Source organism: Oryx dammah, unplaced genomic scaffold (genome assembly GCF_014754425.2).
Source record: "Oryx dammah isolate SB20612 unplaced genomic scaffold, SCBI_Odam_1.1 HiC_scaffold_25, whole genome shotgun sequence".
Classification (NCBI taxonomy): Eukaryota; Metazoa; Chordata; class Mammalia; order Artiodactyla; family Bovidae; genus Oryx; species Oryx dammah.
The window spans coordinates 100,022,833-100,045,320 of NW_024070209.1; the positions used below are offsets into that span (position 1 = coordinate 100,022,833).

The 22,488-nt window shown below is 53.7% G+C and overlaps 1 protein-coding gene across 1 annotated transcript in view; it reads left to right on the forward strand.

Moving 5' to 3' along the window:
• Positions 1-22,488, forward strand: part of LAMC3 (laminin subunit gamma 3) — a 66,962-nt gene that overhangs the window by 5,665 nt on the left and 38,809 nt on the right. Inside the window, exons 2-7 of the mRNA XM_040225405.1 lie at positions 9,728-10,032; positions 14,048-14,178; positions 18,143-18,309; positions 20,439-20,627; positions 20,707-20,824; positions 22,019-22,117. Coding sequence (XP_040081339.1) covers positions 9,728-10,032; positions 14,048-14,178; positions 18,143-18,309; positions 20,439-20,627; positions 20,707-20,824; positions 22,019-22,117 — 1,009 coding nt within the window. The remainder of the gene's footprint in view (positions 1-9,727; positions 10,033-14,047; positions 14,179-18,142; positions 18,310-20,438; positions 20,628-20,706; positions 20,825-22,018; positions 22,118-22,488) is intronic.

Consider the following 22,488-nt stretch of genomic DNA (forward strand, 5'->3'; position numbering starts at 1 on the left):
CCTTCCAGACAAATCCCGACTCCTGAGCTGCGGCCCCGCCCTTCCTCCTGGCCCTGTGCCTCTCCTGCCCAGCCTGGGGCTCCAGCCGCTTCACCCCGTCCCTTCCCCTGCTCTCTTGTCTCCCCACCCTGCGCCCTCTCCCCTGGCTTTACCTACTGGGGTCATGGTTGACATTTGGGGCTCCCCTGCACCTATAGCCCAGGCTCCCACCTGAGCCCTTGACTAGGTCATTCAAGCATTCACCCGAAAGCCAGCCCTTGAATGTCACGCGGGGCCCAAAGATAAAGGCACCGTGTAAACCGTGCCCACAGCAGCATTGTCCACAGTAACTGAAGGCTGCAAGTAACCCCGGTGTCCACTGATGAATGAACAAGCAAAAAGTGGCAAGAGTCCCACAACGGGATGTTTTCAGCCTTAAAAAGGAAGGACGCCTCGGTCTGACCCCTGCTGCTACATGGATGAACCTCGAGGACGTTATGCTCAGTGAAATAAGCCAGACACAGAAGGGTAAACGCGCCATGATCCACTCAGAAGGGTCCCTGAAAGAGTCATGTTCATCGAGACAGGAAGAGAATGGCAACCCACTCCAGCATTCTTGCCTGGAGAATCCCATGGACAGAGGAGCCTGGCGGGCTGCAGTCCATGGGGTCGCCAAGAGCGGGGCTAACACGGGGTGGGAGAGGAAGAGAACCGTGGACAGCCAGGCCCGAGGAGCCGTCTTGGCGCCCCCTGCAGACCGGGAGCGGCTCTCCCCGCCTGGTTCTCATGCCCTTGGAGGGCAGGGCAGCCTCACCCCCGCGTTTCCAGCTCAGCTCCCCACCCTGCCCCCCTCCAGCCCTATCCCCAGGCCACTGCGCCCCAGATGGCTCCAATTAAAGGGCTTTGTTTTGTTTCCATTTTCCCAAAATAAGCCTCTCCTTCGGAGCTCCCTGTGCTCGGTCAGTGCCGGATGTGGGCCGACCTGCTTCTCTGACCGCCCTGGTGTCATTCCTGTTGGGCTTTATGGCCCAGCTGGCTGGAGAGGACAGCGCCGGGTGCCTCTGGTGCTGGCTTGGCTGACTTCAGCGGTTCTCAGGGGGCACCGGCACCCCCTTCCTGGGCAACCCCTTCTCTCTGAGCCCTGAATGGAGGGGTGTGGTTCGGCGACTTTGGGGCCGACAAGCCTGCGGTTGAGTAGAGACTCAGCTGTTTTCCACGTGACCCTGGGTGAGTCCCTGTCTTCTGCCCAAGCCTCGGGTTCCTCATTAGCGAGATGCACACAGCGATGGACGAGTTCGGGGGTCTCTGAGATACAGTGTACGTAGAGCACTTAACAAGGTGCCTGGCGGGACTTGCCTGGTGGTCCAGTGGTTAAGACTCCAACCTTCTGATGCAAGAGGCACATGTTCAATCCCGGTTGGGGAACTAAGAGCCCACATGGCTTGTGGCCAAAAATACATAAATGCAAATTAAAGAAGACTTAAAAAAATAATACAAGGTGCCTGGCACATAGTAGGTGCTCAGCAAATGCTGGTTGTTGTTAAACAGACTTACTCAGAGGTCATGAAAAGCAGACTCTGTGATAGCCTCAACCATGTTGTTGGGGTTGCCTGTCTCCACTTGCTCGCTGGATTATACCCTCCTAGAAGGTGTTAATGGAAAAGGCAATGGCACCCCACTCCAGTTACTCTTGCCTGGAAAATCCCATGGGTGGAGGAGCCTGGTGGGCTGCAGTCCATGGGGTCCCGAAGAGTCGGACACGACTGAGCAACTTCATTTTCACTTTTCACTTTCATGCATTGGAAAAGGAAATGGCAACCCACTCCAGTGTTCTTGCCTGGAGAATCCCAGGAACGGGGGAGCCTGGTGGGCTGCTGTCTTTGGGGTCGCACAGAGTCGGACACAACTGAAGCGACTTAGCAGCAGCAGCAGCAGCAAAAGGTGTTAATAAAAATCATGCTTCATCTGGCAAGCATTTATGGAGCCCCTGCTGTGTGCTGGGCTTCCTAGGTGGCGCTTGTGGTGAAGAATCCTCCTGCCAGTGCAGAAGACATAAGAGACGCAGGTTTGATCCCTGGAACGGGAAGATTCCCTGGAGGAAGAAGCCAACTCACTCCAGTATTTTTGCCAGAAGAATCCCATAGGCAGAGGAGCCTGGCACGGGCTATAGTCCATGGGGTCACAAAGAGTCGGACACGACTGAGCATCTGAGCACATACTGTGTGCCGGGAAGATCCCCTGGAGGGGGAAATGGCAAGCCAATTCCAGTATTCTTGCCTGGAAGATTCCATGGACAGAGGAGCCTGGCAGACTGAAGTCCACGGGGTCGCAAAGAGTAGGATGACTGAGTGGCTGAGCACGCACGCACTGTGTGCCAGGCACGATGCTCAGCTCTGAGGATGCACTGCCCCGTCCCCAGGAGGTCACAGTCTAGTGGGAGGGACGTGCGGGTCTTTACAGAACAGGGCAAAGAGACTCAGGGAAGCTGGGGAGCACTAGTGAGACACCCAGACCCACAGCCCATGGATGAATAGCCATCAGGAAGGTTGGAAGAAGGCAGTTCCATGCAGGACTCAGGCTGGGGCATGTGATCAGTCTGCTAAGCCAGTAGGATGAGCAGGGATGCATGGTAGCCAGCCAGGTGAGGAGCAGAGGGAACAGCATTCTAGGCAGAGGGAACAGCATGTTGGGTGGCTGGGAGGTGGGAGCCATGTGGTCCTGAGCAGTGTCGCCCCCTAGTTAACAGTTGGGGATGACACCAGTGTGTTCCCAGCTTTCTTAATGGGAGCACACCTGTCTCAATCACCCTGAAGCCCTATTGGCCCCACAGCTTGCAAAGGTCTGGGTCAAAGCTGCAGTTTTCATTCTTGTCGCTGCTTAGAAGACCTCAGTTCCTTTCCCAGCCTTTGGGCTGCCTTTGGCAGGAACCTTTTCATCACAAAGCAGGGATTACACTGCTTTCTTCGCCCTTCTAATTAATTCTTGTAACAGAAAATTGCTGCCGTGCCTCTGTGATGTTCCTGCATCTTCTCTCCCCTCCTGGCTTGGCAAGCAAAGGGAAAAGCCGTGATGTTTCCTCGCGTGTGAAATTCCTCGTTTGCATGAAATCTCAGTGGCTGCCTTTTTCCGATCATGCTTCTAGCTGCCAGCTACCTTTTAAGTGGCTCCAAGCTCCCCTCCTGCGAGGTGTCTGGCTGGATGTTTACAGAGGAGTCTGGGTCGGTGGACCCAGGGCAACCTCCACGAGCATCCTTTCATGAACGCACGTCTGGGGCAGGTCCCCACCTGGTTCCAAGGCCTGACGCCTGCTCAGAACAGAAGCCGCCGCCCCAGACACTGGCTCTGTGTGGGACACATGCTTTCTTTTAAGGGACTCGGAGTGACAGTGCCAAGCTGTGCTGTAACTTTGAAAAACATCTTAAAACAGAACATGGCAAGGCGGTTGCTTTTTAAATTTTTTTTTAAAAAATTTGTGTTTTCTCCAGTTTTTAAATTAGAACAAGCTTCGTGAGAAAAAAAAAAAAAAACCTGGGAAAATGCAGAACAATTGAAGAGGAAAGAAGAGTCCCCGAGTCCTCTGCCGTGAGGACGGTCATGCTTACGCGTTTGATGTCTTTCTTTTCTGCCTCTTCTTTGGGGATTTTTAAATATCAGCTGATGATTCCGAATGTAGAATCGTTTGTCTCCTTTTTTCATTCAGCGTTTTGACTTTCCCACGTAATATAAACTCATTGTCAACTGTTCCGGTGGATTCAACCAGCCTGTGAGTTTATGCCCTACAATTTATTGAGCCCTGATGGCTCCAGTTTTCCCCCATTATAAAAGCACTTCCTTGTTGAACTGACTCGTCGACTCAGGCTCAGTGCCTTGTCTGACTTCCCAGAAGTGGGATTTCCTTCTTTTTTTTAACCAAAGCCCGAGAACATGTTTATGGCTCTTCGTCTGTGTCGCCACACTGCATTCCCCAGGGACCAACATGTGTACTCTGGCCCCAGTTTTTCTTTTATTGTGGTAAAATGCACATAACATAAAATGTATTATCATAACCTTTTTTAAGTGCAGAGTCCACTGGTATTAAGTACTTTCGCATAGTTGTATCACCACCATCCACCCACCGAATTTTTTCATCTTCCTAAACTGAAACTTTCAGATTGGAATGAAAACTGACCTTTTCCAGTCCTGCGGCCACTGCTGAGTTTTCCAAATTTGCTGACGTACTGAGTGCAGCACTTTCACAACATCACCTTTTAGGATTTGAAATAGCTCAACTGGAATTCTATCACTTCCACTAGCTTTGTTTGTAGTGATGCTTCCTAAGGCCCACTTGACTTCACATTCCAGGATATCTGGCTCTAAGTGTGTGATTACACCATCGTGATTATCTGGGTCGTGAAGATCTTTTTTGTACAGTTCTTCTGTGTATTTCTTGCCACCTCTTCTTAATATCTTCTGCTTCTGTTAGGTCCATACCATTTCTGTCCTTTGTTGAGCCCATCTTTGCATGAAACGTTCCCTTGGTATCTCTAATTTTCTTGAAGAGATCTCGAGTCTTTCCCATTCTATTGTTTTCCTCTATTTCTTTGCACTGATGGCTAAGGAAAGCTTTGTTATCTCTCCTTGCTATTCTTTGGAACTCTGCATTCAAGTGGGTATATCTTTCCTTTGCTCCTTTCCTTTTTGCTTCTCTTCTTTTCACCGTTATTTGTAAGGCCTCCTCCGACAGCCATTTTGCTTTTATGCATTTCTTTTTCTTGGGGATGGTCTTGATTCCTGTCTCCTGTACAATGTCATGAACCTCTGTCCATAGTTCATCAGGCACTCTGTCTATCAGATCTAGTGCCTTAAATCTATTTCTCATTTCTACTGTGTAATCATAAGGGATTTGATTTAGGTCATACCTGAATGGTCTAATGGTTTTCCCCACTTTGTTCAACTTAGTCTGAATTTGGCAATAAGGAGTTCATGATCTGAGCCACAGCCAGCTCCCAGTCTTGTTTTTTGCTGACTGTATAGAGCTTCTCCATCTTTGGCTGCAAAATCAATCTGATTTCGGTGTTGACCATCTGGTAATGTCCATGTGTCAAAATTCTCTAAACTAGGCTTCAGCAGTATGTGAACTGTGAGCTTCCAGATGTTCAAACTAGTTTTAGAAAAGGCAGAGGAACCAGAGATCAAATTGCCAACATCTGCTGGATCATCGAAAAAGCAAGAGAGTTCCAGAAAAACATCTATTTCTGCTTTACTGACTATGCCAAAGCCTTTAACTGTGTGGATCACAATAAACTGTGGAAAATTCTAAAAGAGATGGTCATACCAGACCACCTGACCTGCCTCTTGAGAAACCTATATGCAGGTCAGGAAGCAACAGCTAGAACTGGACATGGAACAACAGACTGGGTCCAAATAGGAAAAAGAGTGCATCAAGGCGGTATATTGTCACCCTGCTTATTTAACTTATATGCAGAGTATATCATGAGAAACGCTGGGCTGGCGGATTCACAACAAGCTGGAATCAAGATTGCTGGGATAAATATTAATAACCTCAGATATGCAGAGGACACCACCCTTATGGCAGACAGTGAAGAAGAAGTAAAGAGCCTCTTGATGAAAGTGAAAGAGAAGAGTGAAAGAGTTGAGCTTAAATCTCAACATTCAGAAAACGAAGATCATGGCATTTGGTCCCATCACTTCATGGCAAATAGATGGGGAAACAGTGGAAACAGTGGCTGACTTTATTTTTCAGGGCTCCAAAATCACTGCAGATGGTGACTGAAGCCGTGAAATTAAAAGACACTCATTCCTTGGAAGGAAAGTTATGACCAACCTAGATAGCATGTTAAAAAGCAGAGACATTACTTTGTCAACAAAGGTCCATCTAGTCAAAGCTTTTTCTGGTTGTCATGTATGGATGTGAGAGCTGGACTGTGAAGAAAGATGAACACTGAAGAATTGATGCTTTTGAACTGTGGTGTTGGAGAAGACTCTTGAGAGTCCCTTGGACTGCAAGGAGATCCAACCAGTCCATCCTAAAGGAGATCAGTCCTGGGTGTTCATTGGAAGGACTGATGTTGAAGCTGAAACTCCAATACTTTGGCCACCTGATACGAAGAGCTGACTCATTGGAAAAGACCCTGATGCTGGGAAAGATTGAGGGCAGGAGGAGAAGGTGATGACCGAGGATGAGATGGCTGGATGACATCACTGACTCAATGAACATGGGTTTAGGTAGACTCTGCGAGTAAGTGATGGACAGGGAGGCCTGACATGCTGTGGTCCATGGGGTCGCAAAGAGTCAGATACGACTGAGCGACTGAACTGAACTGAACTGAAACTGTCCCCATTAAACACTCTCGCCCCCTTCGCTCACCGTTCTACTTTCTGTTTCTATAAATTCAGCTACTCTAGGGCTCCCTTCAGCAGTACATACACTGAATTCAACTACTCTAGGGACCTCATATAAGTGGAATCACCTAGTACTTGTCCTTTGATGACTGGCTTAATTTGCTTCACATAACGTCCTTGGTGCTCATCCAGGTTGTAGCAAGTGTTAGAATTTCCCTGCTTTTAAAGTTTGAATGATATTTCATTGTGGGATGAGCCATGGTTTGTTTCTTCATCATCCATCCATGCACACCTCTGTTGCTTCTACCTCCTGGCTATTGTGAATAATGCTACTGTGAAGATGTGTGTGTCCAAGTATTTCCTCAAGACCCTACATGATTCTGGGGAGTATATACTCAGTTGTGGAATTGCTGGATCATATGGTAATTTTATTTTTAATTTCTTGAGGAACCGCCAAGCTGTTTTTCATAGCATGTGCATCATTTTACACTCCTACTAACAGTGCACAAGTCTTCCAACTTTTCCACATCCTCGCCAACGCTTGGTATTGTTATCTGCTTTTTTTTTAAAAAAAAATAATAGCCATCCTAGGCCCTTCTCTGGTGGTCCACTGATTGGGACTCCATGCTCCCGATACGGAGGGCCAGGGTTCAATCCACGGTCAGGGAACTATATCCCGCATGCTGCAACTAAAGATCTCATGTACTGCAACTAAGAGCTGGGGCAACCAAATAAATTTTTAAAATAGAATAAAATAATAGATATCCTAATGGATGTGAGGACCAATTTTTTAAAATATATAAGACAAATTTATGGAAACATAATTTACCATACAGTGCCCCCACTCAAGCATACAATTCAGTGCTTTTTAGTATTACTCATAGAGTTGTATACTCATCACCACAGTCCATTTTTGAACACTGTCATCACCTCCAAAGAAACCCTGTACCCATTAGCAATCATCTCCCCCCAAGTATTCTCCCACTCTCTAAACCCTGAAAACGACTAATCTACTTTCCATTTTTCTGACCGCGCCTATTTGGGACATTTAATATAGGTGAAATCATACTGTATGTGGTCCGTGGAATTAACTTCTTTGTATTTTCGACTGTGCTGGGTCTTCTTGCTGCTCGGGCTTTTTCTCCTGTTGCAAAGAGCGGCTGCCCTCTAGTTGCGGTGTTGCGGCTTCTCACTGCCATGGCTTCCGTGCTTCTAGCTGTGTACTCGGGCTGAGCTGCATGTGGGATCTTCCTGGACCAGGGATGGAACCCACCTCACTGGCAGGTGGATTCTTTACCACTGAGCCACCAGGGAAGCCCGGCTTCCTTTATTTATCATATTGTTTTCAAGGCTCATCTCCCTTGTAGCCTGTGTCAGCTCTTTACTCCTTTCTCTTGCCAAATAATATTCCTCTGTTTGATATACCACGTTTTATTTTTTCATTTATCTGTCGACAAACGTCTGAGTTGTTTCCGGTCTTTGGATTTTATGAGTAATCCTGCTGTGAACATTCGTGTGGAGGTTTTTGTGAGGACATATGTTTTCATTTTGCTTGGGCACACGCCTGGGAGTGAGATTGTGGAGCCACGTGGTAACTTTATTTTAACCTTTTAAGAAACCCCCAGACTCTTTTCCAAAGCAGCTGCACCATTTTACACTTTTACCAGCTGTGTACAAGGCTTCCAGTGTTTCCACATCCTTGCTAACTCTCCTTTTTGTCTTTTTATTATATCCATCTTAGGGGAGTGAAGTGGTATCTTGTAGTTTTGTTCTGGGTAGTCATGTTGAACATCTTCTCCTGTGCACATTGGCCATTTATATATCTTCTTTGGAGAAATGTCCATTTTTTCAGTTGGGCTATCTGTCCTTTTTTTTTTTTTTTTGGTGGAGCCACGTGGCTTGCAGGATCTTAGTTCCCTGACCAGGGATAGAACCCGTGCCCCCTGCAGTGAAAGCACCAAGTCCTAATCACTGGACACCCAGGGAAGCCCCCAATTATCTTTTTATTTTTGAGCTGTAAGAATTCTTTATACATTCTAGATAAGTCCCTTAACAGATACATGCTTTGCAAATATTTCCTCCTATTCTGTGGGTTGGCTTTCTATTTTTTTCAGTGGTGTCTAGAAGCATAGGAGTTTTTGGTGAAGTTCAGTTCGTCTGTTTTTTCTTCTGTCACTTGTGCCTTTGGTGTCCCATCTAAGAAGGCTTTACCTTACCCAGGTCACAAAGATTTACTCTTTTATTTTCTTCTAAGAGTTTTATAGATTTAGCTCTCACATGGGGCCACGATGTTTTAAACAGAAGACTGAAGTCACTTGTCCTCAGTGGGTAAGGGAGACTGTGGACAGTGATGGAGGCGGCAGCAGCAGGGCAGGCCTCCTGGGGCATCCGGGACCCGGCAGAAAGGCCAAGGGAAGAAGGTGGATGCAGGAAGGGGGCCTTGACAAGTTCTGTGCTGCTCAGACGCGCCTGACTCTGTGCAACTCTATGGACTGCAGCCCACCAGGCTCCCCTGTCCATGGGGACTCTCCAGGCAAGTATACTGGAGTGGGTTGCCATGCCCTCCTTCAGGAGATCTTCCCAACCCGGGGACTGAATCCATGTCTCTTCAGTCCCCTGCAGTGGCAGGTGGGTTCTTTACCACTAACACCACCTGGGATGCAGGTTCGATCCCTGGGTCGGGAAGATCCCTTGGAGAAGGGAATGACTACTCACTCCAGTGTTCTTGCCTGGAGAATCCCATAGACAGAGGAGCCCGGCAGGCTACTGTCCAGAGGATTGCAAACAGTCAGGCACGATGCACAACTGTTAAATTGGGAGATAAGGCCGTGGATCCAAGAGATGGAGACTTCTCTTGAGAAATTTGGATTGAGGAGAAGTTTGATGGAAGCAGGGGAAGAGTGAAGTCCCGGGGGAATTGCATTAGGACTGGTGGGGGGGGGGCTTGAAACAGGCATGTCTCCAGACTCCAGGGGTCTGAAATCACTGGGCGGGAAGGAGGTAAAAAGGCACAGGTGGGAGGTCTGGCTTTGTTGGGGTGTAGTAAAAGAAATAACTTCCTAATGGCAGAGCAGACTTCAGGTTGTGGCACTACCCCATTGCTGGAGCGATTTGAAGCAGAAAGAGATGGCTGAGTCGGGGGTGTTACACTGCTGATTGCTGTGCAGGGGGGCAATTGGCCTAATTAAGGGATGGCAAATGCCTGGGAATCATGCCAGCGTTGTCCTCTCCGGTGTCCCTGACAGGCATCACTAATTGATCATGGCATGCCCCGCACGGTGCTCCAGACAGCCTCTAACGATCCATCCAAGATAGTTTATGCAGCCCAGCCATTCTGTTCTCCCTGGACCAGGATTCTGACTCTCCCTTCCCTTCTGTAAAATGGGTCCACATCTTCCCACTGCAGGGAAAGCTTACGAGATCACCTATGTGCGGCTGAAGTTCCACACAAGTCGACCCGAGAGCTTTGCCATCTACAAGCGCAGCCGGGCGGGGGCCCCCTGGGAGCCCTACCAGTACTACAGCGCCTCGTGCCAAAAGACCTACGGCCGGCCCGAGGGCCTGTTCCTGCGGCCGGGCGAGGACGAGCGTGTGGCCTTCTGCACCTCCGAGTTCAGCGACATCTCCCCGCTGAGCGGGGGCAACGTGGCCTTCTCTACCCTGGAGGGCAGGCCCAGCGCCTACAACTTTGAAGAGAGCCCTGGGTTGCAGGTTAGAGGGGAGTGGGATTGGGGGGTTGAGGGGAGAAGCTGACCCAGACCCTCAGGTCCAGGGGACCAGAGGGAAGACTGAAAGGGCAGGAGGACGCGGGGGGCTCTTCGAGATCCCCTGGTTTTTAGATTCTAAACATCAGAAGCTTTTGATGTGCCTGAATCTTTTGTGAATGGCTGATAATGAAACAGATGGAAGAGGGTGCCCTGTGACAGCCACCAACTCAGCTAACCCCTTTCCCCTGGGGAAATGGAGGCTCAGAGCAGGGGAAGGGACTTCCAAGGGGCGCGTGCGGGTGGGTGGAAGGGTCCTGAGTGCCCTGACTCCTAGCTGGAGCCCCTGCCAGAGCTCCCCGCTCTGGGATGGATGGCCTTGCCTGCCCCGTGTGTCTCCAAGGGCTGTGACGAGGACAAAAGGAAAACATGAAAAGCACCCGTGTTTGTACTCATGGAGTTGTGGTTTCCGTGCTGCCAGGCGGAGCATCCGACAGGACTTCTTGCAATGACAGAAGAAAATGATCCCAAGCTGCACGGTGCGGTGGGGGTTGCCACGAACCAAGTGTGTCTGTAAGAACACGTGAAATGTGACTAGCACGACTGAGGGACTAAATTTTCGACTTTATTTTATTTTAATGAATTTTAAGTACTAGCCCCATGAGGCTGGCTGCTGCCACCTTGGATAGTCAACAAGAAGGTCACCAGCAGAGTGAGTGGCCTTTAAGAGATGCTTATTCACCCTTTGAAGATGAGATTGTAGAAGCTCATTGATCTCATCTCCATGGCAGAGCACTGTGGCCGTGGGTGTGCACCAGGTCCCCGTATCTTGCCTGTCTGAGTCCATTCAGGTTTCTGACCCCACCGGCGTCAGCACTGCCATGGGACAATCAATCCACCTGCATCTGTGCCATCTTGGCAGTCTGCCAAAAGACCTACGACCGGCCCAAGGGGTCACCTGTCTTGTTGCCCCTTATGTCCTGGATGTTATCCCTGATGAGAAACAGCCTTTGCAGAAATGAGCCACTTGCAGCCCCCCAGGCAGAAACCAAGGTCAGAGAAAGAAACAAAGCTCAGAGACAAAGAAAGGCAAGGCCACTCTCCCGTTCTTTCCCCTCTGGGCGCCCCCAGGGTGGTGCTTCCTCTAAGGATGGGGAGCATGTGGGGTGGGGGTACCCAAGGATGTAATCAGTTGTGGTGCTGGAGAAGATTCTTGAGAGTCCCTTGGACTGCAAGGAGATCCAACCAGTCCATTCTGAAGGAAATCAGTCCTGAATATTCACTGGAAGGACTGATGCTGAAGCTGAAGCTCCAATACTTTGGCTACCTGATGTGAAGGGCCAACTTATTTGGGAAGACCCTGATGCTGGGAAAGATTGAAGGCAAGAGAAGAAGGGGGTAATAGAGGAGGAGACAGTTCGATGGTATCACCAACTCAATGAGCATCAGTTAGGGCAAATTCCTGGAGATAGTGAAGGACAGGAAACTCTGGTGTGCTGCAGTCCAGGGGCTGCAAAGAGTCAGACACAACTGAGTGACCGAACAACAACAAAGGATGTCTTCATGTGACTGCTGCGTCTTGGATCCCTCCATCCCCCATGGAGGGGGCCGCAGGCCTGGGGTAGAAGGCTGACCCTCTGCAGGGTGCTGCCTGGGGCACAACCACTGCTGCCTGGAGCTGAAGCTCCCGCCTCCCCTGCGTCTGTCCAAAATCAACGCCCACTTGCAGTTTTAGCTGGGCCATCGCGGAAGTTGCCGAAGCTCATTGCGTGTGTGCACAGGGTCCCCAGGTTGCCCAGAAGCGACCTTCAGGGAGTGACCCGTACAATTCGGGCTAAGGGAATAAATTCCCTTCCCTCTCCCAGCTCCCTTCCTGGCGTCTCAGGGAGAGTCTGATGCCGTTCCCACGGCCATTGTCTTCACAGACTGATGAGCAGGTCATAGGCTGCAGGGCAGATGCAGGAACCCAGAGGAGGGCCGCTGCAGGCCGAGACCTTGGCGGGTCATTGCCCTCTGGACTCCACTGATACGATGAGGGCGTTGCAGTTAGACACAGGAAGGCAGGCTACCTAGTGGCTAAAGCTGGGACCCTGGGGGTCAAACACGAATCCCAGGTCCTCGTGCACCAGCCCCGCAACTCGGAAGCACAGTACTTACCTTCTCTGAGCCTCAGTCTTTCGGGTCATGTTGTTGCTCAGTTGCTAAGTCGTGTCTGACTCTTTGCGACCCCATGGACTGCAGCACACCAGGCTTCCCTGTCCTTCACTATCTCACTCTCTCCCAGAGTTTGCTCAAACTCATGTCCATTGAGTCGGTGATGCCATCCAATCATCTCATCCTCTGCCGCTCACTTCTCCTCCTGCCTTCAATCTTTCCCAGCTTCGGGGTCTTTTCCCATGAGTCAATGCTTTGCATCAGGTGCTTCAGCCTACTCATCTGTAAAACATGGCTGAGAATAAACCCTCCCCATGGGGTTATTGTGAGGACCTAAGTCATAACCACCAGAGAAGGCAATGGCACCCCACTCCTGTACTCTTGCCTGGAGAATCCCAGGGACGGAGGAGCCTGGTGGGCTGCCGTCTGTGGGGTCGCGCAGAGTCGGACACGACTAAAGTGACTTAGCAGCAGCAACAGCAAGTCATAACCACACAGTACGTGTCAGCTGTTGCACCTTCCAGCTTAGACAGCAGTGATTTGAGTTCTCTATGGGCACTGTCTCCAGACAAAGAAGACTCTTATGCATCAGCTGTGCTCTGCTGGGTTCCCACCTGGGCCTTGTCCCTTGCTTCTCAGCTGCCCCAGGGACTGGCGAGCAACATCAGCAACATCTGGGCATGTGTGGAAATACAGAGTCTCAGGCCCCACCTCTGATCAGAAGCTGCTTTTTAACCCGATCCCTGAATGCACACTGACATTTGGGAAGTGATTCAGAGAGTGACACCCCCGGGGGAGCTGACAAACTCCTCCGAGCGCTGAGGTCCCTTCTGAAGTTTTTTGGTGCCAGAACTCCTCCCTGGCTGAAGCATCCTCAGGCAGAGGTCCTGGGCCCCAGGTCACGGGCTTGAGAGTTGCTGAGCCCGAGGGGGACCGGGGAGGCCTGCTGGCCTGAGTCATGCTGGGGTGAGAAGTCAAGACTCTGCCAGGAGTTCATTTCCTGTCCTGATGGGCCTGATTGCTAAACCAGGGGCTCCTGGGCTGAATTAAAAAGGTGATTAACATTCAGCTGGAGCCACCTCTGATTGTGACAGCAGGCCGATGAAAATGTCAGCCTTCACGTGGGCTCTCCCCCAAGTCCCCGCCAGCTCTTCCAGGGGGAAGCCTCTCCTCCCGCCATCAGGAAGTATTTACTGCGTTGTCTGCTCCTGGCCAGGCAGAGCCCGGGGCTGGGAATGCCACGAGGACCCCATATCCCTGTTCTCAGGGGGCTGTGTTCTGGTGAGACATGTCACCTGGGGCAAGGGCCTTGTCTGTGGGAGGCAGCTCCTTAGCCCGTGAGAAGCCTGTAAACCCAGGGCTCTGGGACGTACCCTCCCTTGGCTAACCTCTAGAGTGGCAGTGCAATTCTACTGGGAGGAGTCAGGGACCCGCATGACACGGTTTTAAAAGGGCTGCTCCAGCCCTTCACCCAGCACCTCGGCCACTTGGCGGACTCCATGCCCCGCCGCTGACATTGGCTCTTCCTCCTCCATCACCCTCCTGGGACCGACGTTATCCCTTGCCCCACTTCACAGATGGGAAGGATGTGGAGGTTCCGAGACACTGAGCTGCTTCCCCAAAGCTGCAGAGTCAGGACGGGGCTGGGCACCCAGGTTGACATGACCCCAAAGCACAGGCTTCTTATTTCTGCAGTGTTCTTGGGGTTTGTCTGGGCTGGGCCTGTCCCTGCGTGTCAGGAGACCCCACCACTGCCGCCACCACCACCCCCAGGCCACAGGCTGGACCTCCCAGCAGAGCAGGGTGGGAGCACACCCTGGAAGCACACACTGCTGATGGCACCCCTTCCCCTCCGTCTTGTCCCCCAGGAGTGGGTCACCAGCACAGAGCTCCTCGTCTCCCTGGACCGGCTCAACACGTTTGGGGATGACATCTTCAAGGACCCCAAGGTGCTACAGTCCTACTACTACGCCGTGTCGGACTTCTCAGTGGGCGGCAGGTAGGTGGTAGGCAGAGCAGCAGTGGGGACAAGGGTGGCTGCCGTGGAGGGTGGAAAAAGTGGAAAGGGGAAGTGTGAGTTGGTCAGTCACGTCCAGCTCTTTGCGACCCCATGGACTGTAGCCCGCCAGGCTCCTCTGAGCATGGACTTCTCCAGGCAGGAATACTGGAGTGGGGAACCACTCCCTTCTCCAGGGGATCTTCCCCGTCCAGGGACCCAACCCGGATCTCCTGCATTGGCAGGCGGGTTCTTTACCGTCTGAGCCACCGTGGACAGAAAAGAAGCCATTTCTGGTGCTCTGAGTGATGGGGGGTTTGGGGAGAAGCCAGAGCCTGGTCCCCTGGGTCCAGCATTCAAGACCTTCATGACCTGGCTGCATCCCGCCTCCCGCACCCCTTCCACTGCTTTTCCCACAGGAGCCGTGTTTCAGCACCACGCCAGCCCTTTGCACCTGCCGCTCCTTCTGCCTGGCGGCCCCTCCCCCTCCCTTTCTTCCTTTTTTTGGGCATCAGGCAGGTGCACTCATTCATTCATGCCACACGTGCCCGTGTGCAGCAGTGTTCCATGCTCCCGTCTAACACACAGAGCCTGTTACGTTTTTCACCCACCCACCCATGTTCCATGGGACATGTGCTCCATGTAAGACTGGTTTACAGTGGCCTCGAGCAGGCCTGGGACCCCAGACTTTCAGCTTCACTTCTTTAAGCAGCACTCACGAGCTTATAACCGATGGAGCCGATCAACCCCATTCTTCCCCAAATCTTGTAAACTTGGGTACAGTAGGGTTTCCCAGGGACATTCGCATTGTTGAAAAAGGCTCTGAGGCATCTCTGCATAGGAGGAATGGTTCAGGCTGCTCCAAAGTCCCTCGGCTCATGACCTGGAAAGGTCGCTGTGGGAGGAGCCACTGTACTTCCATGCTTCTCCTGGGGATCGTCAGGCCCTACTTTTGGGACGCCTGGTCCTGGCCCACATACTCCTCAAGCTTCAGTCACTGCGTGTTGTTGTTTGTCTGCGTAAGCATCTCGTCTCTCCAAGAAGCAAGAATCATCAACATCTCAGGCCTGCCTTACATGTAGGCATCCGGTACTGGGCCCTCCAGGCACATGTGACATCTTTAATCTAAATGCTTATCGGGCTTCTTGGAATGGAGAAAACAGACAGATGTGTTCTGGCCCCAGGCAGACAGTCACCAGATTAGACCCCAGTAATCACAAACTAATTAGAACCCAGTACCCATGAACTGTGGTGTTGGAGGAGACTCTTGAGAGTCCCTTGGACTGCAAGGAGATCCAACCAGTCCATCCTAAAGGAGACCAGTCCTGAATGTTCACTGGAAGGACTGATGTTGAACTCCAATACTTTGGCCACCTGATCTGAAGAACTAACTCATTTGAAAAGACCCTGATGCTGGGAAAGATTGAAGGCAGGAGGAGAAGGGGATGACAGAGGATGAGATGGTTGGATGGCATCACTGACTCAATGGACAAGACTTTGAGTAAACTCCAGGAGTTGGTGATGGACAGGGAGGCCTGGCGTGCTGCCATCCATGGGGTCGCAAAGAGTTGGACACAATTGAACTGTACTGAACCACGCCCCAGAGTAACAGGGACAGGAGACCAGGGCAAGGTGTGCCATTGGTCAGGGGGACCACCCTGCAGATGGGGACCCCACAGGAGGTCAGGGAGCCCCGATGAGGCTGGGGGAGGTGAGGGGCAGGCATCCCAGTGAAAGAACTAGTGTGTGAGACCCAGGCTTGAGGAACGAGGTGACAACCCTGTGGCTGGAACGGGGGACACAGAGACGGCCGGAAGCTTGTCTGGACCGTGGACCAAGTTTGTGCAGTCAGTGGGAAGCTGCTGAAGGATCTGGCCAGGTAGCAAGAGGATCGGATTTCTAAAACACCCCAGCCTCTGACAGGATAAGCAGGGAGATGAGAGGAGAGAGAAGTCGGTTGTGGAACTTCCCAGATGGTCCAGTGGCTAAGACTCTCTGCTCCCAATGCAGGGGGCTCAGGTTCGATCTCTGGTGGGGGAACTGGATCCCACATGCCTCAACTAAGAGTTCATATGCCGCAGCAAAAATCCCACATGCTGCAACCAACCCCAGGCGTAGCCAAATAAATAAATATAAATATTTTAAAGAAGAAGCCGGTTGGGCAGAGAGGATGGGAGAGGTGTGGGTCTGAAAGCTAGTTAGGAGGGAAGTCAGCTCGACATGGGAGTGATGGCCCAGGAGGGTAAGGAGCAGGGGCTTCCAGAGATCAGCGGTGCTTGGAGGGGGTGCAGAGAGATGGGTGTCTGCGAAGGGAGCATGGGTCCACTGTCCGCACTTGGGGCGTCTGCACCCCTCAGAGGCAGAGGCTTGGGAGTGAAGGGGAAATGGGGGAGTGTCTGTGAGGACCTCTCTGCCCCCTCTCCCGACCCCGACTCCACACTTGACCCAAGTCAAACCACCCAGGGGCAGGGCCCCTCCGAGGATGGTGGATGGCAGTGAGCTGCAGCGCCTGCTGTCAGGGGCCTTTGGGACAGAGAACATCTGGGTCCCAGCTGCCAGAGCCGGACCACCCTCAGGCCAGCAGCTGGCTGGGGACAGTGGCCCGGCAGCCTGTGACCCTCAGTGGCCCACATGAACTTCACTCCTTCCCTTGAGGTCGGAGGGCTTCATGGAGGAGGCAGTGTTTGCAGCATCCCATTGGGGCCGAGAGTGGTCCCTTGTCCTGAGATGGGTGACCGCTGTCTCCCGAGACTGCCTGGTGCCCGCCTCACCTGCCAGAAGTGCTGGGCATTACCTGCCTACCCGGAGCTCCCAGAGGAGCCAATGCCCCACTGGCAGTGGTTGGAGAGTCTTCAGCACCCACTTAGGATGAAATGCAGCTTGTGGGGAGACACCAAGTGGGCACAGAGGAGTGTCCAGGAGCTGGGGGTCGGCGTGGACTAGGAGAGAACGGGCTTCAGATTCTAGCTCTGCCACATGGCATCCGTCACGCCATGACCTGAGCCTCAGTTTCCTCTCCTGTGAAATGGGGATAGTTACAGTCCCTTCCACTGTGGTGGTGAGACTCCAGACAGACGACGTGAGCTGACTGCTCAGCTGGGGGCTGAGACAGAGAAGTCTGGAAGCCGGGAGCTATGGCCATCATCTGAGCGGCCCAGTCTGGCCACTTGGGGTCAGGGTGACAGTCCCACAGGGTCAGGTTCAGCGAAGCAGGCTGTGTGATCCCCCGGGCACCTTTATTCCTGCCTGATTCCACCTGTGTGACCCTGGGGGAGGGGGGGCGGGGCAGGCCCAGGACTGCCCTCAAAGGCACAGCCTCACCGGAGCCTTGAGATGAGTTGGGGGCTGTCCTGTGTGTGGGGCAGTCTCCTTCCCGTCCTTTTAGACGCAAAGGAGCAGGCATGGGGTGGCCTCCCTGGCCGCCCCCGCCTCCACCCACTGCCCTGAGAGCTGGCCCACCCTCTCTCTACCCAGGAGACCGAGATGACTTCTTCCCCTGGGTATAGCACCCTGAGTGTAGGGTCATAGTGGGCTTGTGAAGTCATGATGGGTTTATACATGTGCGGAGCTCAGAACAGCCCGCTGTGGTCGGCTCTGTTCCTGTTGCCCTGAGCCCAGAGTAGATGTGGAAGAAAGTTCGAGTGGTAAAGAACCCCCCTGCCAAGGAGACATAAGAGATGTGGATTCGATCCCTGGGTGGGGAAGATCCCCCGGAGAAGGGCATGGCAACCCACTCCAGTATTCTTGCCTGGAGAATCCCATGGACAGAGGAGCCTGGTGGGCTACAGTCCACGGGGTCGCAAAGAGTCAGACACGGCTGAAGCGACTTGGCATGCAAAGCTCCACAGCTGAGCAGTAGAGTCCGGGGCTCCCCTGAAGGCCGGGGCTGCCTGCTGATTAACCCTTCCTGTGCTGGCGCCCCCCCCCCGCCGTGTGCAGACAACCTGCCCCCATGTTCTGTCCCCAGGTGCAAGTGCAATGGGCATGCCAGCGAGTGTGGCCCGGATGAGGAGGGCCGGCTGGCCTGCCGGTGCCAGCACAGCACCACGGGTACGGACTGCGAGCGCTGCCTGCCCTTCTTCCAGGACCGCCCGTGGGCTCGGGGCACGGCCGAGGCCGCCAACGAGTGTCTACGTGAGTGTCCCGGAACTTTGGGGGCCAGAGGCGGGAGGGTTGCACGCTTGGGAAACCAAGCCCCCAACCCTGCTTCTGGGTGGGCTGGCAGTAGCTTGGGGCTGTCACCCCCACGTGGGGACCAGGAGGAGCTGAGGGAGAGCTGGACGGGGCGTTTGATCCTCAGCCCTTGCCCCCACACACAGAGCCCCAGACACAGTCTCCCCAGTCGAGGCGTGCGTGGCGGGAGGGCTGAAAAGGACCCCCAACTTGTTCCTTCGTTTTCACGGCTCCAACCACAGCTGCTAATCAAAGCCAGGCCACCCCGGGCCCTGGGAAGGTGCTGACCTGCCCACCCATCCTCTCCCGCAGGCCCCCAGGCAGCCCTGGGATGCCTGACCTGTGTGATGTGGCCAGGGCTGCCTAACCTCAGAGAGGCACACTGCAGAGGCTGGTGGCGCTTTACCTTCCCCGCTGGGGGCTCTTCCCCGCCTGGCGTGCCCCCTCCAGCCTCTCTGTGCCCGCAAGCCCTGCCTGCCTCCCTCTCCCCCGACAGTCATCGGACTTGCTCAGGGCTCCCAAGTGTAGCTGGCCGTCGCTGGGCACCAGACCCCGCCTGGTTCCGCGCTGGTGGGAGGCACGTCTTCCCACGCACGCGCTCCTGATGGCTCAGCCTCTGGACCCACTGTGCTCTTGGGCCTGGGCTGCTGACATAGAGACCCGGGGGGGGGGGGGGGGGGGGACAGTCTGTTCCACAGGACAGTCTGTTCCATGGAACAGGATGCTGTCTGCAGGAGCTTCTCAGGGCCACGGTGGCCCTAATGAGTTCCTTCTGCCCTCGCTGGCCTGCCTCCACCAGGAAGTCCTCCTGGAGCCAAGGAAGCTGGCTGGCTCACCATTCCCAGTCTAGGGCTGACTCCATGGTGGGGACACCAAAGGTTGTGTCCTCACCCCTGAGGTCACATCTCTGTCCTCCCAGCCTGAAAGCTGGGCTGTATACCTGACCCCTCTCACCCACCAAGTCCAGGCAGCCCTGAGCCCCGATTTTGATCACATTCACGCCCCTCCAACCCGGCTAACTGTGTCCTTCTGCACAGCCAACACGTGGTCCAGCCAGTCACCCCTCCTCGGAGAGTCTAAGACCCCACCTCCCTGCTCTCTCTACCCCCTCACCCCTATCTTGTGCCTGCACCACTTTCAAATGCAAATACAATTGCAGTCACCCACATTCTTGCTCCAAGGTGAAGTCCACTGACCCTGACTGCCCAGCCTCCCTTGATCAAGCCCTGGCTGACCTCTTGACCTCATAGCTGCCGCTGCACCCCTCTCCCTCCCGTCACACTGCACAACACATGACATGCCACCTCCCACCCCCACCCTGGGCAAAGCCTGCTCCTCTGGCCGTGTCACAAAGGGCCTCTCGCCTCGCCTCCGCCTGGGATTTTCCTTCCCTTCCTCCTCCTTTGCCCTCCCACTTCCCTCCTGCTCACCCTTCAGTCCCCTTAGCTGTGACTTCCTCCAGGAAGGCTGGAGCCTCCCTGCTTCTCCTGTCACAGCCCCTCCCCTGCAGGATTGCTTGCTGCATCTGTCCTCCATCAAGCAGTGGGACCATGTGTGCAGGAACTGGGCTCCCACTGTTCATGGGTCCGCCCCACGCTGGGCTCACCATGGGAGCCAAGACGGAGCTGATCCTTGATACATACTGCTTTTTGAAAAAATGTTTTAATGAGGGAAAGGTGACTTGTATTTTTCATGCCTCTGAGTGACCTCATGGTCACTGGGGATCAGATTCACACACCATTATGGCTTGGAGGGTCCACAGGGGAAGCCAGGCTGCTGCTTTGGAAGGTAACAAGTCTGTGATCCATGACCAGGTGACTGTAGGCCTGGCTTGCCTGGGAGGGTCCTATGTTGGGTGTGTTTTATTAACAGTGCCTCTCTTCTTCTTGAGAGTATCCTATTTTGGAAGATCAACCACCTGGTCTCTAGAGTGTTGATCAAGCCGGGCCTGAACTCCATCCTTGACCTTCCTCCTTCACCCTGGACCTTCCTCCAGCTGCCTGCTCACTCACCAAGGAGGCTGATCGGCACCTGCTTCCCTCCTACCACGTGCCTTACACTCACACCCTCCCCCCGCCTCCTGCCCACAGCTTGCAACTGCAGTGGCCACTCTGAGCAGTGCACCTTTGACCGGGAGCTCTTCCGCAGCTCGGGCCACGGTGGGCGCTGCCTGCACTGCCGTGCCCACACAGCTGGGCCGCACTGCGAGCGCTGCCAGGAGAACTTCTATCGCTGGACCCCGCGGACGCCCTGCCAGCCCTGCGACTGCCATCCAGCAGGTGAGTGAGCCGCCCGCCCCGCCCCTATGACCTCACCCACCACCACGGGCCCCTGCTGCCCTGTGCCCTTCCTCCCCAGGCTCCCTGCGCCTCCAGTGCGATGACTTGGGCACCTGCGTCTGCAAGCCCACGGTGACGGGCTGGAAGTGTGACCGCTGCCTGCCTGGGTTCCACTCGCTCAGCGAGGGCGGCTGCAGGTGAGGGTGGCGGGGGCGGTGGGTGGAGATGGTCCGCAAGGGCACGTGGCAGTGGACTTGGGCTGAGTGGCGGGAAGCAAGCGGGGGGGCTCCTGAGCCCCTTGGAAGGCAGAGTCGGTGGGCATTTGGATAGATGGGTAGAAGGTGGTACCAGGGAGCAGAAGAGGAAGCAGAGATGAAGGCTGACCCCCGAGGTTCTGCTTTGGGCATCTTGGCAAAGGGAAGCCATTCATAGCAAGGGGGACACAACTCAGGAAGACGCTGAGTCTGCAGTGCTCAGGGTGGGGAGGGGCACGGATGGGGAGAGAGACAGGCAGGGGCTGCTGGGGTCTGGACCACAGAAGAGGGGTCTAACGCATCTGCTATCACCTGATTGAGGAAATACACAGTGACCAAGAAAATGAAGCCGTTATAAATTCAGAAGCACTTTTAAACGAATTTGGCTTTGGTTAATTTCAGCAGTCTTCTTGGATATTTGAAAGGCGGTGGAAATGGCATTGGGAAGGTAGGGGAGGCTCAGATCTCTCACAGAATACCCAGTGGTTCCAGCGTAACACTTGCCATTGGGTGGGAACCAGGATGCTTCTCCAGTGTCTCTCTGGCCTCTGGACCTTGGCACATGCCACTTCTCTGACCCCAGAGCATTCTCCCCTCACTCAACACCCACTGCCACCTCTCCCTGGCCTGTGTCTGAACAAAGTCCTACTAACAATCCCCCCACTTCATCCCCACCCCAGGCATCTCATTGGTGCTGCCATGGACTCGTGTGTGTTCTCTCTCCTGTAGCTTGTATCAAAGTCCAGCATCCACCTGTTTGCCTGTCCATCCTCACTGGACTCTAGGATGGGCAGACAGATGGGTGGATGAGAGAATAGGTGTGTGGGTGGGTGATGGATAGAAGGGTGACTGTGTGGATCAGTGGATGGAAGGATGCACAGATGGAGGAGTGAGTGGATGAATGGACAGGCGGATGGACAGGCGGGTGGGAGGGGGCAGATGGTTAGCTATTCAGGTGAGTGAAGAGGTCACTTCCTTTGCTCAGCGGAAACCAGGGGGCAGGCTCTTGGGTCAGCCTGCCTCCTGTTCCTCTCGTGCATCAGGAAGGATAGAGAGATTCCTTCCCATGAGGATGGGCTGTTCCCACTCTGGAGCTCTCTCGTTGGACACCCTTCTCTTGTCCTGTCTCTTTGGCAGACCCTGTACCTGCAATCCTGCGGGCAGCCTGGGCACCTGTGATCCCCACAGTGGGCGCTGCCCCTGCAAAGAGAACGTGGAAGGCAACCTGTGTGACAGGTGGGTGAACCGATCCAACAATGAGCCTGCTGGCAGTGACCTCGGTGGTGGTGGGAGGAGCACAGGGCATGGTCCTCCCAGACTTGGGCAACCTCACCACCTGGCTCTCTTCTTAGAGCACAGCGAATCTGACACCCAGGAAGTCATCTAAAGACTTTATGACACTGCTTATACTGTGCCACACCACCACTGATAGTTCATAAGCTGTGAAAATACATCTTCTTGAAAAGAAAGAGCTAGAAAGGATAGGGGAGATCCTCTAATCCAGGGATAGCAACCACATCTTACGGGCACCACAATCCTCCCATCTCTGGCCCAGGGCAGAGACATCACTAATGGAGTGCCACCACAACCATCCCATCCCACACCCA